Source organism: Echiichthys vipera (genome assembly GCF_963691815.1).
Source record: "Echiichthys vipera genome assembly, chromosome: 15".
Taxonomy (NCBI): Eukaryota; Metazoa; Chordata; class Actinopteri; order Perciformes; family Trachinidae; genus Echiichthys; species Echiichthys vipera.
Genome location: NC_139840.1, coordinates 29,670,897 through 29,690,137, shown reverse-complemented (window position 1 = coordinate 29,690,137; position 19,241 = coordinate 29,670,897). Strand labels below are relative to the sequence as shown.

Sequence of the window (19,241 nt, the reverse complement as noted above, 5' to 3'; positions counted from 1 at the left end):
TTTCCACCCTGAAGCAATTAGGTATCTCAGGCTCTGCACTCTCCCTGCTCACATCCTACCTAAGAAAACGCACATACCGGGCAACTTGGAGAGGCCCTGTGCCAGAATCCTCTCCTCTTACTACTGGGGTCCCTTAAGGTTCAGTCCTGGGGTCTCTCCTCTTCTCTCTGTACACCAACTCCCTTGGTTCTGTTATTCTCTCACATGGCTTGTCCTATCACAGCTATGCTGACATTTCTCAATGGATGTCCACACACCACCTTAAACTCATCCTAGACAAGACAGAGTTGCTTCTTCTTCCTGAAAAAGGCTCTCCCACCCAACACCTTACTATCACCCTTGATAATTCTGTGGTAGGCCCCGCCCAGACTACAAGGAACCTGGGTGTGACGCTTGACAACCAGCTCTCCCTTACCACGAACATAGCTGCAACAACCCAATTGTGCAGATATATGTTGCATAACATCAGGAGGATACGGCCTCTTCTGACCCAGAAGGAAGCACAAATTCTGGTCCAGGCTCTTGTCATCTCATGCCTTGCCTACTGTAACTCCGTCCTGGCTGGTCTCCCTGCCTGTGCCATCCGACCTCTGCAGCTCATCCAGAAGGCAGAGGCTCGACTGGTCTTCAACCTACCTAAGATCTCTCACACTACACCGCTCCTCTGCTCCCTTCACTGGCTTCCTGTAGCTGCTCCCATCCTTTGCAAGACACTAGCACTTGCTTATCATGCTACTAACGGACCAGGCCCAGCTTACATCCAGGACATGATTAAACCTTACACCCCAGTCCGCCCTCTCTGCTCTGCATCGGCAAATCAGCTTGCCGCTCATCATACAGAGTCACTCGACTCGGTTTGCCGTCCTGGCTCCCAAATGGTGGAACGAGCTCCCCATCGACATTCGGAAGGAAGAAAATCTAAACATTTCCCGGCACAGGCTAAAAACACATCTCTTTCGACTGCACCTTGGCTAAGAAGATGATTTAAAAAAAAAATAAATAAATAAATAAAAAAAGCCCTTATACATAGCACTCTATAGATTTGGAGCTAACTTGCTCTTCTGGTTTGTACCCTAATTGTTGAATGCACTTATTGGAAGTTGGTTTGGACAAAACCATCAGCTAAATGAAATGTAATGTAAAGATCCGGTTTGTGATGTGAAGCATTTCATCAAACAGCACTTTAACAAACTCACCGCCAAAGCTTCAGAAGATACTTTGATCGGTGTTCTCCAAGTAGCTTGAAAAAAACAGATTGACAGTTTAATTTACACACAAACAGACACAATTAAATGTTTGGCAACTACAACACATACACTGATGTTTAAATATTCTTTAGAAATAATATTAATTGAGTGTGTAACACACCAAGGTCACTCCCACAGAGGAGTGTTTGTAATAATTGCGTGATGTATCCCAGATATAGTGTTTCTTTAACTGCCTTGATTATATTTGCCATTGATCCCATTATAATAAAACATGATATCCTACATAAAATGACTGAACACTCAACTATACATACCCATCAGATTCTGGACCAGCTGTGGGTTAGGCACCAGTGGTTCAGGGTGTGTGTAGATAGAGTATCTGCTGTGCTGAATCTGTCTCAGTGCTTCAAAGTTGCCCAGCAGTATGTCACACAGCCACTGGGCATTCACGCATGGGATCTTCCACTCCTTGGCCTTCTCATATTTGAGCCCACTGGGTCTGAGGGGAGATCAGCAAGATGCTCATATCACCAACACTGTACCTGGTCCTGCACAGATCTATATGGTTATGTGGCAGAAAACGTTCAGAACTGATGGTGCAAAGTCTAATGTTTGATACACAATACGTGTATTTCATTTGATCACTTATGAATGTGAGATTCTACAGTGAGGTCTCACTGAATTCAACTTTCTGCTCTAAAGGACTCATAATATACAGTCTTACATTGCAGGGAAAATCCAAGAGAAGTACATTTGATCACAATAATAAGACCCAGGTATCCATCATCTGCTACAAGTGCAACAAATGACACCCCCAGCAAGCATTTATCCTCCAGTCCCTTAAATCTTACTCTTTACAGATGAGGACAGTGTTACTGCGACACAGATATCCAGTGTATCTGGCACCAGCCAGGTAGGCCATCAACTTCAGGTCATCCCTGTCAGCATCCACAAAACCTGTCACTGATATAATCTGAAAGCGAAAGAGAAAAGGTTAAGAGTACAGAGATGACAGGCAGACACCAGAAACATACAATATTAAAAAAGTAAGACAATTAAGATGGTAAAATGACTGTCATTAGCAAAGTGTAGCAGTAATACAAGTGTAATATTCTAAGTGAGTGTCACCTTGTCACTAATTCTGTTTGACTCTCTAGAATCTCAGAGTGTGAAACTGGAGTGTGTCCAGTTAAGGACTGCATCAGGGCTCTTTGCTAGTGATGTAGTTTTGCTGGCTTTGTTAGCCTGGGAGATTATACACTGAAGTAGGTTTGCAACTGATTGTGAAGCAGGACCCTAGCACTGGCTGCCATTGCCATTCCATAAGACATCAACAGTGTTAACGTATTGATTCACCTAGCACACACAAAGCCGCTCCGTTCTCTGCATGTAATTGGGCCTTTATGAGCTTCAAAGTTTTATATTCTAAAAGCCAACACTTAGTTAATTTGCAAACAGACCCGTTGTCCTGGCCCCTTGTTGTAACTGGACCAGATCAATATTGCAAATAAGAAACTGTTCTTAATGTTTTATCTGGAAAATAAAGATTAAATAAGATTTAAAAAAAACAACTAAATATAACCTAAAGAAAATGAGAAGTGGGAGTTTCCAAGACAAAACAAAAAAATAAGAAATGTCCATCTTGATGGAAATGTAGTTTTTTTTTTTATACAGTCAGTATCAGAATTTCACGGGAGTTGGACCTACGTGCTGAGAGCAGGGCTTGGCTCCAGGGGGGAAGGCAAAGGGCAGATGTAACATTCGATGAGGAGGAACCATCCTCTTCCTCTTCAGGACAGTGTTGAGCCAGTGGGCTGTTACACAGCGCTTTCCCTCTCTGAGTGCCTGGCAGAAAAACACCACAAACATCAACAGGGGGGAGGTTAGGTTAGGTTTAGTTTAAGAAAATAGACAGTGCATTTAAATTTAGGGACATTTGCCTGAATTGTGTCTACAATGTGACAACCAGACATTCAATGCATTTAAAATATTTTGAAACATTAAAAAAGAGTGTTAAATTACTAGTCTTTTGAATTTTCATCTAAAAGAATGACTGAATTTGTTGTCAAAATGAACCCTGGGTGATACTTGTAACTCATAACTGCTTGCTTGTTAAATCACATTTTAATTTACAGATGACTAACTGTGCATGAAAGTACTGTACATAATAAGGTACAAAGAGCCCACATTTTTCCCTTGCATCCGCGCTTCACATCCACTTCCGAGGGGAAACACTGGACAGTGTCACAAACAATCGAAAAACATGCTTCAGGACAGTTTTTGGAAGATGCTTAAAACATTTGAGCCCTGTGCTGTTACTACTATTAACTTCATAAATATCATGTACCATAGGCTACTATTGTTGCTATGGCGCCGTACTAGGTGGCAGCCTGTAACAGCAGCTCCCGTGGGATTTTAAGTTTTTAAAAAGTTTTTGTTGTTTGTGTTCTGGTTTTTGCGACTCTTTTCCGGAGACTGGGAGAGGACGAACACCTTTCTTTTTTTGAACTTTCACGGCACTTTTTGTGTTGTTTTTGTTTTTGTGATGGTTTTGCTAACCCTAGCTACAGAGGGTCAGGAGCGCATCACTGAGCGCATCGTTTACACACGCGACCAGCTGATTGCGCTGTGTGAACCTGTACTGCTGCCTGGAGCCAGACCTGAGGTCCTGAAAGAGCTGCGGAGGAGACGCCGTGGCTGCAGAGCTGGAGTGAAACAGAGGGTGAAGAGGAGGAGACACAGACCGACTGTACCGGCCATCGTCATGGGAAACGTGAGGTCTCTGGGGAACAAGACGGACGAGCTCGCCGCGCTGATAAAGGCTCAGAGGGAATATCGTGAGTGCAGTGTGTTGTGTTTCACGGAGACATGGCTTCACAAAAGGAGGAGGGATTGCACTGAACGTGAGTGAGAGGTGATGCAAACGCTGGCCTGTGACGTCATCCACTCCGCTGTTGCCCAGATACAGACGCTGCATCCTAACGCATTTATTGTCATCACTGGGGATTTTAATCACATCTCACTGGATAAAACCCTCCCAACATTTCACCAGTATGTTGACTGTCCCACTAGAGACTGTAACACACTGGATCTGTTGTATGCAAATACTAAGGATGCATACAGTCCCACAGCCCTCCCCCCTCTGACCACAACCTGGTTCTGCTGACCCCTAAGTATATCCCCCTTGTTCAGCGGCAGCCTGTCCACACTAGGAGCGTGAAGAGGTGGACTCAGGAGGCCGTTGACGCACTACAGGACTGCTTTGAGTCCACAGACTGGGATGCGCTTGTTGAGCCACATGCAGAGGATCTGGACTGCATCACAGAATACATTAGGTTCTGTGAATACACCATGCCAACCCGGACTGTGAGCTGCTTCTCTAATAATAAGCCGTGGATCGCCAATGACCTGAAAGCCCTTCTTAACAAGAAGAAGAGGGCGTCTGGAGACAGGGAAGAACTGGGGAGAGTGCAGCATGAACTCAGGGGCCAAACTCCAGCAGAACAATGTGAGGGATGTGTGGACTGGTATGAAGCAGATCACTGGGTGTAAGGGCGTGATCACACTATCCTCCCGGACCGAGACCCGGACTTTAGGGTACTTGTCCCCCCTCCCTCTCCCCCCCGCGCCCCAGCCCCGTTTGTACTCACACTACCTGGGCCTGGGCCAATGCTTCTTGCTGTCCACACGCCATCAAGCCGTAACAAGTCACACGCATTGATCGCGTTTGTGGCTTTGTTTACAAATCTTTCCATAGACCTCTGAGTTTTTGTGCGTCTTGTCGACTGTTTTTGAATATTTTCATCCGACCAAATCTGCAGTAAACACTCCACCTCCGCATCACACCAACGTGAACCTTTCACCACCATTGTTGTTGTTGTTGTTAAATGTCCGCGCATGGTCCGTCCTTCTATTTACATGTCCAAACAGGCTGACATAACGCTACTGCCGTAGGGCTCGTGCGCGTGCACGTGCGCACGCTCGTGCTCGTACATGTGCAAACGGCTCCGCTAAAGCCCACCTATTTCAAGCGGGCCGTGGAGGGCCAGCTGGCCCCAGTTGAGCGCGGAGCGGGTGCGCTCACACTACTTAAAGATACTAGACTTTAACTGAAAAACCGGTTTTGGCCGCGGCCAAAAGGACAGTGTGAGCACGCTGTAAGGTGAGCGGCAGACAGTCATCAGGCAGCCTGGAGAGGCCAAACGAGCTAAACAGATTCTTCAATAGGTTCAGCTCACAGCCTTCTGTCGTCTCCATGACACCTCCAGACCCCCCCACACCCTCACTGCCCCAAATGCTTCCTCCCCTCCCCCCTCAATCCCCTGCTGTGAGCTCTCCTGTGCAGCACCTCTCCTCCTCCTCCACCTCTTCCTCCTCCACTGAAGACACTAGCAGCCTCACCCGCATGACTATGACTGCAGGCCAGGTTAGGAGACAGCTGGAGAGACTCCACCAGCATAAGGCTGCAGGCCCTGACGGTATCAGCCACAGGATCCTGAAGACATGTGCCAGCTAGCTATCTCCTGTCCTACAACACCTCTACAACCTGAGCCTTGGTCAGGAGATTATACCAGTGCTCTGGAAGACTTCCTGCCTAATTCCTGTTCCAAAGAAGTCGACACCATCAGACCTCAATGACTATCGACCAGTGGCCCTCACATCTTACGTCATGAAGGTGCTGGAGAGACTAGTTTTGGTCAACCTGAGGCCGCAGGTGAGAGCCCTGCTAGACCCTCTGCAATTTGCTTACCAGCCCCACTTGGGAGTTGATGACGCTGTCATCTACCTGCTGCAACGAGCCCATTTGCACCTGGATGGTGGTGGAGGTACTGTGAGAGTCACATTCTTTGATTTCTCTAGTGCTTTTAACACCATTCAGCCACTGCTACTGGGGGAAAAGCTGCGGGTGATGGGAGTAGATGACACAATGATCTCCCAGATTACTGATTAACGCAGTTTGTCCGTATGGGCAGTGTTTTGTCTGATGTGGTGGTTAGTGATACAGGAGCTCCACAGGGGACTGTACTGTCTCCTTTCCTGTTCACCTTATACACCACTGACTTTCAGTACAACACTGAGTCGTGTCACCTGCAAAAGTTTTCTGACGACTCGGCTGTTGTTAAGTGAGGGACAGGAGGAGGAGTACAGGGCACTGGTAGACAACTTTGTGAAGTGGACTGGACAGAATCACCTGCGGCTGAACATCAGCAAGACCAGAGAGATGGTGATAGATTTCAGGAAGAAGAGGAACATGGCTTTCCAACATCTGTGCATTCTGGGAAAGGATGTGGAGGCGGTGGAGGATTACAAGTACCTGGGTGTTACCATCAACCACAGACTGGACTGGAGATCTAACACTGAAGCTGTTTACAAGAAGGGAATGAGCAGACTTTACTTCCTGAGGAAGCTGAGATCCTTCAACGTGTGCAGCAAGATGTTGGAGATCTTTTATCAGTCTGTGGTGGCCAGTAGTGTTGCTTTCGTCAACGATGACGAAATATCTTCGTCAACGAACCTCTATCACGTGACGAAAACTAGACGAGACGAAACGAAAATGCTGGGCATGTGACGATGACTAAGACTAAAGATATAATGCAATTTGTTGACGAATAAAAACAAGACGAAATGTCTCTTCATTTTCGTTGACGAAAACGAGACGAAATAACGTTGTTTCGTCTCTGGGCGACATCACTTCCTCAATCCCCACACACGCATTATTTGGATTCTGAAGCTGCCGCTGCTGTGGGTTAGCGTTAGAGTTAGCGACAACTAAAGAAACATGAGAACAAAGTGTGACACCAGCCGGGGGTCGTGTTTGGGAGGAAAAGAAGAAACACTTTCATTACACAGACGTGGAAAGGAAAAACCGAATGTGTTGTGGAAAAAGAAAGACCACAAAATCACAGGAAAAAACACCACAGATCTTAAGAGACACCTCGGGGCATCCCATAATGACATTTAGGTAAGTCAAGACATAACGTAACGATACTTTCTGTTTTATTAAGCTCATGCGACATGAGGCTACAGTTAATGTGTCTGGTTTAAACGCTAGCTTTGGCATTAGCCACTGGAGGTGTGTGTGTGTGTGTGTGCGCGCGTGTGTGTGAGAGAGAGAGACTAGCGTGTTTGTGAGAGAGACTAGCGTGTGTGTGCGTGGCGTGAGAGAGACTAGCGCGCGTGCGCGTGTGTGTGTGCGTGGCTAGCGTGTGTATGTGTATTTATTTGTGAGAGAGTATAAAGTGTGTTTTTAGTTCCTACCTGACTGACTCACTCTATAAGTGCACTAAACTTCCCCTTGTTGGCCATATACTTTCGCTAGTTTTGTATTTCACAGAGCAAATAACACTGAACTGAATTTAGCATCAACATAAATTGGATAACTTATTCTAGACCTGTACATGCTGTAAACTTAAGATATCTGCATGGGTTTGGCTAAAAGAAAATGTTGGTTTCATCAATACTACTAGGTACTTTTATTATATTGATTAAATAAAATTGCATCACCAAAAAGAGACTAATATACAACTTTCTTTGACTAAAACTAGACTAAAATGTCATAAGTTTTAGTCGACTAAAACTAGACTAAAATGCTCAGACTTTTAGCCGACTGAAACTAGACTAAAATGCTCAGACTTTTAGTCGACTAAAACTAGACTAAAATGCTCAGACTTTTAGTCGACTAAAACTAGACTAGACTAAAAGTAAAACAGGCCGCCAAAAACAACACTAGTGGCCAGTGTACTTTTCTTTGCTGTGGTTTGTTGGGGAAGCAGCATTGGCGCCAGCAACACCAACAGACTCAACAAACTGATCAGGAAGGCTGGCTCTGTGATTGGCTGCAAACAGGACACTCTGGAGGCTGTGGTGGAGAGGATGACACTGAAAAAACTGTGATCCATCATGGATAATCCTCTCCACCCTCTCCAACTCACACTGGTCAGACAGAGGAGCACCTTCTCCAAAAGGCTGCTTCAGCTTCGCTGTCGTAGCAACAGATTCAGGAAATCTCTCCTGCCACAATCCATCACTGTATATATTAACTCTCTCACCTCTGCCTGACAGAACTCTGCTCTCTCTACTGTTTTTTTTGTTTTGTATATATTAGTATTATAGTATATTTTGCATATTTTGTTGAATATGTTATTATTGTTTATTGTTTATAGCACACTGTGCACTGTATATATACACTATGTATAAATTGGATTCTATTTATGTTTTGTACAAAGTTTTTATTTACTGACCCACAACTACTGTTACAAAATAATTTCCCAGTCTGGGATCATTAAAGTAATTCTATTCTATTCTATTCTAAACATTTCCTCAAGTTCCCTTTATCATCTGTGTTTTTTGTTGAAAATATATTTGATTGTAATGGAATTATAGAATTTTTTTTAAAAAACATGAAATACTAACCTTGATGATTAACATTCAGTGTTTTACCATGCACAGCAGTAACCCGAAAAATATGGAATAATCGGATTATTGCAGTTTCTCCCGTATACATGAAAGGGGTGGAAAGGGAAAATGACGGGAGTAACTTAACTTCCGGTACGGTGGGTGGCGCTACGCTAACATACAACCGGTAGGAATACGGCTTTTTCTTCTAGTTCACCTTTGAAAATGGCAGACTTTTGGACAGAATTAAGACAGAAATTAGTGTTCTTGGTAGTGATGTTACTTGCCATGGTGAAGTCCTCCCTCTGTTTAAAGGAAACTCTTGTGTTATTGTTGTTGTGATTTCCACGTTGTTTCGGCACCATTGCTTCCTTTTAAAACCGACTCTACTAACTAACCGACTTAACTTCTAACCGACTTTACAGACTCGTAATCCGATCATACTCCGGTTATCGTGTTTACATGCAAGAATACTCGGGTTACTGAAGGAGTTATCTAGGTTTGTTAACCTAGGTATGAAAACTCTGATTTTACCAAGGGTAAGATTTTTACATGGCGTTTGAGAAATTGAGTATTGCCTTAATCCGAAAATAAATTGGGTTTAAAAACTGCTTGTAAACGCACTGACTGTGGAGGACAAGGGTCTTCTGGAAATAATTCTCATCATATCCAACGACTGTACGTATGAAATGCATTGAATCAGAATATTTTTGGAGCCTGCAGTACCTTTGAGGTTATTCTGGAGAATATTCTGAACAGTATTAGTCAGTTTTGGGTTGATGCAATAATAATAAAAATATATGCATAAAGCAGCATATTTGTCCTCTCCCATGTTGATAAGAATATGAAAAACTTGAAAAATATTCCATTAAGGTAAATTTATTACAGATACAACTTTAGCTGTAGTCTAAAACATAATTTTAAACTCCATGAACACTTAGTCATTAAAGTTAACACTCCAGGCTAATGCTAAGGCTAACTACAGTGTGGAGGACTGTAATATCAATCAGATAGTGTTGTGGGCGAGACATTAAGTGAGACAATGTGGTGAGTGAAACACACCAGAGAGAGAGAAATGCAGCTGCCTCGGAGCCAAAGTAGCAAACTTTTGAATTAATGAATTTGATCAGTAAAATAAAAAACTGATACAGATGAAGGGCATAATGCTGAATATCAGCCCAGTTAATGAGCCAGGCCGATAATCTGTCGAGCCCTACTTTATAGAGTTTTGTACACTCAGTGGCCACTTTATTAGGTGCACCTGTCGAACTGCTCCTTAACGCAACTTTCTTATCAGCCAATCACATGGCAGCAACCTTAATGCATTTAGGCATGTAGACATGGTCAAGACGATCTGCTGCAGTTCAAACCGAGCATCAGAATGGGGAAGAAAGGTGATTTAAGTGACTTTGAACGTGGCATGGTTGTTGGTGTCAGACGTGCTGGTCTGAGTATTTCAGAGACTGCTGATCTACTGGGATTTTCACGCACAACAATCTCTAGGGTTTACAGAGAATGGTCGCAAAAAGAGAAAATATCCAGTGAGCGGTCGTTCTGTGGGTGCAAATGCCTTGTTGATGCCAGAGGTCAGAGGAGAATGGCCAGACTGGTTCGAGCTGATAGAAAGGCAATAGTAACTCAAGTATCCACTGTTTACAACAGAGGAATTCAAGAGAGCATCTGTGAACACACAACACCGCCTACTTTCTAGCAGATAGGTAACAGCAGCAGAAAACCACACTGACACTTTTTTAAGCACCGGGTATGCCTAATAAAGTGGCCGGTGAGTGTATGTTCTGATAGCATTCGCTTACCTGTACATACATGTTGCTGACTTGGCTCTCACACAGCAGGTGAGTGCAGCGGCTGGTGAGGGTGGGGTCAACAGCACCTCCACATGCCTGGATGACCTGAGGAACGGACAAAACACACTATTTCTCTGTCTTTTTTTAATCACATATGGTAGAATATCTACCTCCCAATGACTCGCATGTTTCATCATTATAAGCTGCTCCCTTACTACTGCAGCCTCTAGAGCTCTCATTACATTACGAAGAGGAGCTCTCAGGATGGTTGCTAATAAACCTGAGATTGCAGATCCTCCGAGTACATTCATGTCAGCAGTGTCGTGTTTAGTGTAGTGTGTATTTTGGTTACCCAGTGATAGATCGTTAATGTCTACTACTCACACTCGCAGAACTGAAATTCTACAGATTGAGCTTAAAACCAATTAGCCAGGTTAGTTAAGCTCAATAGACAATGATTTGTGTCAAACTGTACACTGACATTGTTCAACTGAAGTCGGGTCTCTCTGTGGATACACAAACATTTAATTTACGACGGCATCACCCAAATGTGTCAATTAGTGGAACATGACAAACATAGTCTGAATGCTGTGGGGAGGAGGACTCACCTTCCAGTCTGTTTTTAAGTTTATTTTTAATGCTGTACTGAAAACGTACTGAACTGTGACTCCAAAACTGAGGTACTCACCAAACTGTGTACCGTTACACCCCTACTCATGACGTAAGCTGTGGGTCATTTATACCAGGAGAAGATAATAACATCATAATCTAATCTTGTGTCCCCGAGTAACTGCCTTACCCTCTTCCATGTGGCCAGGAGTTGCTTGTCAGCCATCTGTTCAGGGTAGTCAGCAACAGCAAACACACAGCCAAGAAGAAAGCCATCCTGTGGAACTGAGAATCAGATTAAAAAAATAAGATACACAAGGTGAACGAAGTTACACAGGTCAACAATACCATGTTAAAAGATGTTTAATGGACTGGCACAGGGAGTTTAAAAGCCGTTTTCAAAACCAAAGTAAAAAAAGGAAGTTTCTGAAATGACAGGTTTTTATTACTAAATGGGGTGTATGACAAAGAAACTCCACATCCAGGTGATTGACTTAACAACCTCTCAGATCATCTGTGACAGGTCTGCTCTGTGTCCCCAGAGTTAAAACTAAACATGGAGAGGCAGCGTTAGGTTTTATGTGCCGCATATCTGGAACAAACTTCCAGTAAATATTTTTAACTGCTTGTACTGCACTTTTCTATTACATATAATTACAGCTGAAAATTCCTTTTCAGAAATGTCCTGATGTTTTATTTATTTTATTTTAATGTAATTATATACACTGGAGGTCCAAATTATAAAACAAGTTATTAATACTTGATTTTTTTCTGAAATACTGTTATTTTTATTGTTATCTGAATCAGAATCTGATAGAATATCAGCTGTGGCTGTGCCACGGCTGTACTAGCATGTTTTTTAAATAGCCAAAGCACTTCAACAAAAACCTTTATGTTGTGAAAAAAACAGAGTAAAAAATTAGAGAACACTTTCAGATACCTCCCAGTTATTGGTGTTGATCTGGCACTTGGTGACTATTTACTATTTTAACCCTGAGACAGCAGGTTGTCCAAATGAAGACCAAAGGGATGACCCTCTCAGTCATCAGAAAGAGGTTGGGCGTTCAGTCTGTGATTTCAAAAATATTTAAACTTTACAAGGACAGAGTTCATTTAAGTCCTGCAAAAAGGCCAGTCGTCCACATAAAACAAGTGCATGGGAGGACAGGATTATGAGAAGTCTGTCAACGGGGAATCGGTTCAACACTGCAGCTGGAGTTGCTGCCAGTTCAGTGCTGAAGAGGGCAAGGATCTGTCTCTGCACACAGTAGCTCTTCAGAGCTCGCCGCGCTGATAAAGGCTAAGAGGTAATATCGTGAGTGCAGTGTGTTGTGTTTCACAGAGACATGGCTTTACTCAAACATACAGGACCACAGCGTGGCGGTTCCCGGCTTCAGAACTGTTCGGGCGGACAGGGACGTGACAAGCAGCGGAAAGAAAAAAGGAGGAGGGATTGCACTGTACACGAGTGAGAGGTGGTGTAATCCCGGGCATGTTCTAGTGAAGAAACGTCTCTGTACCCTGGACATTGAACTGTTGACTGTGGGGATGAGGCCTTATTATTTGCCCCGGGAATTCACGTCTGCCATCATGGTTAGTGATACAGGAGCTCCACAGGGGAGTGTACTGTCTCCTTTCCTGTTCACCTTATACACCACTGACTTTCAGTACAACACTGGGTCGTGTCACCTGCAAAAGTTTTCTGACAACACGGATGTTGTTGGGTGTATAAGTGAGGGACAGGAGGAGGAGTACAGGGCACAGGTAGACAACTTTGTGAAGTAGACTGGACAGAATCACCTGCGGCTGAACATCAGCAAGACCAGAGAGATGGTGATAGATTTCAGGAAGAATAGGATGACGGCTTTCCAACCTCTGTGCATTCTGGGGAAAGGATGTGGAGGCGGTGGAGGATTACAAGTACCTGGGTGTTACCATAAACCTCAGACTGGACTGGAGATCTAACACTGAAGCTGTTTACAAGAAGGGGATGAGCAGACTTTACTTCCTGAGGAAGGTGAGATCCTTCAACGTGTGCAGCAAGATGTTGGAGATCTTTAATCAGTCTGTGGTGGCCAGTGTACTTTTCTTTGCTGTGGTTTGTTGGGGAAGCAGCATTGGAGCCAGCGACACCAACAGACTCAACAAACTGATCAGGAAGGCTGGCTCTGTGATTGGCTGCAAACAGGACACTCTGGAGGCTGTGGTGGAGAGGAGGACACTGAAAAAACTGTTATCCATCATGGATAATCCTCTCCACCCTCTCCAACTCACACTGGTCAGACAGCAGAGCACCTTCTCCAGAAGGCTGCTTCAGCTTCGCTGTCGTAGCAGCAGATACAGGAAATCTATCCTGCCACAATCCATCACTGTATATAATAACTCTCTCACCTCTGCCTGACAGAGAACTCTGCTCTCTCTCTACTGTTTTGTTGTATATATTGTTGTTATAGTATATTTTGCATATTTTGTTGAATGTTATTGTTTATTGTTTATAGCACACTGTCCACTGTATATATACACTATATTGGATTCCATTTATGTTATGTGCAAAGTGTTTATTTGCTGACCCACTACTGCTGTTACAAAATAATTTCCCAGTCTGGGATCATTAAAGTAATTTTATTCTATTAAGAAAATTTTTGAGATCAAGCAAGCAAGAAAGAGGGGTTTGCAAATAAAGAAGTAATAATGCTTTGAAACCATGAAGAGAAAATAGTCGACCTAAGATGGCATGGGAGATTGTTCCAATCTGATGGAGCTTTGAATTGAAATGCACAACGACCGAATTCTTTAAATATTCTAGGAGTGTGGAAAAAAATATGATCAGTATGTCTTAAGTTATAGTGTGTACTCTAAGGAATTAGAAGTTGTTTTAAGTATAAAGGCAAATTAAAATGAATACATTTAAAAATAAACAGTAACCAATGAAAGAGTCTTCTGGCTTTAGAGCAACTGCAATACCGCCCCCGCTGCCCCGATTCTCCGGCCAAACTCAGGCTCCATGTGCCCTCACTCGTGAAATAGATCCCGAGGTACTTGAACCCCTTCACTTGGGGTATGACTTATTCCCTACCTGGAGTAAGCATCCACCGGTTTCCTGCTGAGAGCCATGGCCTCAGATTTAGAGGTGCTGATCCTCATTCCAGCCGTTTCACACAAGGCTGCGAACCAATCAAGTGAGTGCTGAAGGTCACCGACTGACGATACCATCAGGCCCATGTCATCTGCAAAAAGCAGAGACGAGATCCTCAGCCCACCGAACTGCAACCCCTCCCTACCAGAACTACGCCTTGATATCCTGTCGCACCCCTGGCGGAGGCCAAGCCCCACCGGGAACGTATCTGACTTACTGCCGAGGATCCAGACACAGCTCTCGCTTAGAGTGTATAGAGATTGGATGGCCCTTGGAAGTGACCCCCTCACCCCATACTCCCGCAGGACCTCCCACAGTATCTCCCGGGCGACCTGGTCAAATGCCTTCTCCAGATCCACAAAGATCTGTAGACCTGATGGGCATACTCCAAGGCCCCCTTCAGGATTCTTGCGAGAGTGAAGAGCTGGTCCGTTCTTCCAGGTCCAGGACGGAATCCGCATTGTTTCTCTTCAATTTGAGGTTCGACTATAGGACGAACCCTCCTTTCCAGCACCTTGGAGTAGACTTTACCAGGGAGGTTGAGTAGTGCGATACCCCTGTAATTGGCACACACTCTCTGGTCCCCCTTTTTGAACAGGGGAACCACCATCCCGGTCTTCAACTCACTTGGCACTGTCAGACTTCGACGCAATGTTGAAGAGACGTGTCAACCAAGACAGCCCCTCCCAACCCAAAGCTTTCAGCATTTCTGGACGCATCTCATTAATCCATGGGGCTTTGCCACTATGGAGTTGTTTGACCACCTCAGTGACTTCCTCCAGAGATACTGACGATGATCCCCCATCAGTCTCCAGCTCTGCCTCTGCAGAAGAGTGCTCCTTCCACCGCCCTATTACCTCATTAGCTGAGGTCACCAGCAGCCCGTCCCCGTCCCCCACCTTCTGAGGAACCTTTCACTGTGGAATTTCAGGATAAAAGGTATTTCAAAATATACTTTATATTGTATAAAGAACTACAAACAGGGGCGGCTAGTGGCACAGCGGTAAGAGCAGTCGCCCCCATGTTAAGAGGCTGAAGGTCCTCGTGGCAGCAGCCATGGGTTTGACTCCAACCTGCGACCCTTTGCTGCATGTCTCCCCCCATTTCCTGTCTGTCTGATAAAATAAAGGCTTGAAAACAATTTTGTACTTTTGTACAGTTTTTTTAAATGGCCAAGATTCTGACAAATAAGGCAGCTACTAGCCTATGTGTATCCTTTTATCTATGTTAATAGCACTTTTAGCTTTGAAGTCACTAAGATGCCCAGGAAGCAGAGTCTTACACACCACTCTGCGCTCCCTGTGGAGCATTTTCAAACTCAGTATCCTATACAAACACTGTCTGCCCAACGATCATCTAAATTAATTATATCAAAAGTTAACAGAAGAGCAGCGATACAGAAAAAACTTGCTAAAAATGAACACCAAATAGCGAGAGGGTCGAGGAGGAGGCGTTGCAGGTATTTTTTGACTCTAATCAACCCTAAACCTAAACTAAATTATAGAGTTTCTGTCAAATTTAGGCATTGTGGGAGATTTTAATATTCACTCGGACGTTGATAATAATAGCCTTAGTATTGCGTTTATCTCTTTATTAGATTCGATTGGTTTTAGTCAGAGTGTACATAAACCTACTCACTGTTTTAATCACACCCTCGGCCTTGTTTTGGCTTATGGTGTGGAAATCAATAACTTAATAGTCTTTCCGCAGAATCCTATTTCATCAGACCATTATTTAATAACTTTTGAATTCGTATTACAGGACTACTCACCTCTGGTCAAAGGTTTCTACACCAGATGTTTATCTGATAGTGCTGTAACTAAATTTAAGGAATCAATTCCATTTGCATTTAATTTAATGCCTTATCCTAATATTCTAGATTCCTGAACTAACGTTAGTTTCTCTGAAATTGATCACCTTGTTGACAGTGTTGCAGGCTCACTATGAAAAACACTTGACTCTGTTGTCCCTTTAAAAAAGAAGATAGTGAAACAGAGGAAGTTAAATCCATGGTATAACTCACAAACCTGTGAATTAAAACAAGTATCGTGAAAATTGGAAAGTAAATGGTGTTCCACTAAATTGGAGGAATTTCGCTTAGTTGTAATGCCAGAGCAGCCTATTACTCATCTTTAATAGAGGGGAATAAGAACAATCCTAGATTTCTTTTCAGCACTGTAGCCAGGCTGACAGAGAGCCACAGCTCTATTGAGCCATGTATTCCTAACACCCTCAGTAGTAATGACTTCATGACCTTCTTCAATGTCAAAATTATAACTATCAGAGACAAGATCAAGTCGACTGGCACAAATTTTTCTTCAAACTGAAGTGTAGTAACAACTGTAGGACCCGAACATGGACTGCTTTTCTACAATTTACCTTAACAAATTAACCTCTACTATTTCAGCATCAAAGCATTCTACTTGTCTCTTAGACTCTATTCCAACAAGGGCTGTAGCAATACACTTATATGCGATATGATACACAATATTCATCTCACGATACGATAAACAGTATATCACAAAATTCAGCCAGCAATACAATGTGTGAGACAGTGTGATTTTGGTGACATCTCGCGACTGTTCCATTGACTGGGATTGAATTAATAAAAAGTAAAAGAATCAACTACACAATATACACTCACCGGCCACATTATTAGGTGCACCTATCCAACTGCCCGTTCACGCAAATTTCTAATCAGCCAATCACATGGCAGCAACTCATACATTTAGGCATGTAGACATGGTCAAGACGATCTGCTGCAGTTCAAACCGAGCATCAGAATGGGGAAGAAAGGTGATTTAAGGACGCACTCACACTGTCCTTCCGCACTGTGCCCCGTGCTTTAGGGTACTTGTCCCCCCCTCCCTCTCCCCCCGCGCCCCAGGCCCGTTTGTACTCACACTGCCTGGGCCTCGCGCAAATGCTTCTCGCTGTCCATACGTCCTCACGCCGTAACACGTCACACGCATTGATTGACGTCATCGCGATGCGTCTCTTTTTTACAAATCTTTCCATAGACCTCGGAGTTTTTGTGCGTCTTGTCCGACTGTTTTTGAATATTTTCATCCGACCAAATCTGCAGTAAACACTCCACCTCCGCATCACACCAACGTGAACCTTTCGCCGCCATTGTTGTTGTTAAATGTCCGCGCATGGTCCGTCCTACTAATTGCTATGTCCGAACAGGCGCACATGTGTTGTTTGGCTTGCCTCTTTCCTTCGTTTATGGACCAGCTGGAGTATTGGCAACGTGTGAGGGCTTGTCGTATGTGAACACAACAACAACTTGTACACCCAAAAGACAAAATAACACCGTACAGGAAATGTGACGTCTATGAGATTCCATGCAAATCACGCAATAAAACATACATCGGAGAAACCGGACAAGCTTTCAGTACAAGAAAAAAAGAACATCAGAGGGAATGTGAGCAAGAGACAGCAGGCAGGCTTACCAGAACAAAGAAACACACAGAACAAGAAAACAAAAAATCAGCCATAACAGACCATTGCAGAAGAAACAACCACATCATGGACTGGGACAGGGGAAAAATCCTCACATCAGAAACAAACAGATACAGATGATGGATAAAGGAGGCCATAGAAATAAGGAGGCGTGAGGACAACACCATCAACAGGAACGAGGGGGCAGACTTGCTCCCACACACCTGGGATACCATTCTCTGTCAGCAGCACCAGGGCGAGGAACGGACACAACCGGGTCGGGGAACTTTATTTTGAAGTTTCCCGGCCCGGTCAGCTGTTTTCATAGAACGCGTCATACCTGTAAGAAAACAGTAGCTCTGAGGAAGGCTGGAGTACAGCCGAAACTGTCAGCTAAGAAAATGTAAGAGGACATCCTTACCATATAACTAATTTGTCTGACCAGAAGAAACTCTAAATTTCCAAATGGATAAAGAAGACATTAGGAATACAATCGATCTAATGACACCTTATAATCTAATGTAATTAAAGGAAGTCTGCTGCTCCCTTTACCTGGAACTAATTATAGACACGCCTGCAACTCCAGGTCCTGCTCTCACTGGAGGATTTTAAGACATTTGATAATAACTTGGAGGCAGACACATCTGGCTGTAGATAGTGTAGATGTATAATATATTCATGATTATGCTCATTTGTGATGTATATTTGTTGTTTAGACTTGTTATTTGATATATTTTATTGTATTATAGTCATGTTTTCTGTATTGGCTTATCATAATGTTTGTCAGAAACGTTGCCAGTCGTGCTGCTGACACTCAGAAAGATATTTAATGTCAGTGAGCTCTCTCTGTGAAATAAATAAAAAATGCTGCAGCTTCTCAAATGTTGTGGGATGGTTAAAGCTAATAAGGCAGTAACATTAACGTTAGCTTAACACAGACTTTTGTTTCGGCTGTGCCTGCAGTTATTAAAGCCAAACAATATGACAAATGGTAATGTAACTGCAGCAGCAGGCCAGGCTGAAGTTAGTTTGAAGTTGGATATTTGGATAGACTGGGACCATAGTGGGTCTGCTGAATATCCAACTTAAAACTAACTTCGCCCCTGTACCAGGCAGCAGGTCACCGTGTCATCTGTGGAGTGTGGCCGCTCTCTGTGGTAATATTGCGTAATATTGAGAAAATTAGGAACATTGTGTCTTAGAAAGATGCAGAAAACTAGTCCATATATTTGTTACTTCTAGGCTGGACTATTGCAAACTCCTTATTATCAGGCTGCTCCAATAAATCAAAAGTTAAAAGTCTCCAATTGGTCCAAAATGATGCAGATCTTGTACTGACTAAAACAAAATCGAAGAGCCATTTTTCTCCTGTATAAGCTTCTTTGCACCGGCTACCTGTAAAATCTAGAATAGAATTTAAAATCCTTCTTCTTACCTACAAAGCTTTTGTTGGTCAGCCTCTGTCGTATCTTAAAGAGCTCATAGTACAGTATTACCCGACTAGATCACTGCGCGCTGATAATGCAGGGCTACTTGTGGTTCCTAGAGTCTCCAAAAGTAAAATGGGAGGCAGAGCCTTCAGCTACCAAGCTCCTCTCCTGTGGAACCAACTCCCAAGTGTTGTTCGGGAGGCAGACACTGTCC

General features: G+C 43.6%; 1 protein-coding gene across 3 annotated transcripts in view; it reads right to left on the bottom strand.

The window, feature by feature from the left end:
• Positions 1 to 19,241, bottom strand: part of paxip1 (PAX interacting (with transcription-activation domain) protein 1) — a 37,043-nt gene that overhangs the window by 6,275 nt on the left and 11,527 nt on the right. For all 3 annotated transcript variants that reach the window (XR_014593507.1, XM_083927746.1, XM_083927747.1), the window contains exons 10-15: positions 11,208 to 11,302; positions 10,418 to 10,513; positions 2,916 to 3,053; positions 2,060 to 2,181; positions 1,523 to 1,707; positions 1,197 to 1,240 (exon numbers count right to left, since the gene is read on the bottom strand). Coding sequence is in view for 2 of the 3 variants with exons in the window: in XM_083927746.1 (XP_083783872.1) it covers positions 1,197 to 1,240; positions 1,523 to 1,707; positions 2,060 to 2,181; positions 2,916 to 3,053; positions 10,418 to 10,513; positions 11,208 to 11,302 (680 nt within the window). In the remaining variant the exon portion in view is untranslated. The remainder of the gene's footprint in view (positions 1 to 1,196; positions 1,241 to 1,522; positions 1,708 to 2,059; positions 2,182 to 2,915; positions 3,054 to 10,417; positions 10,514 to 11,207; positions 11,303 to 19,241) is intronic.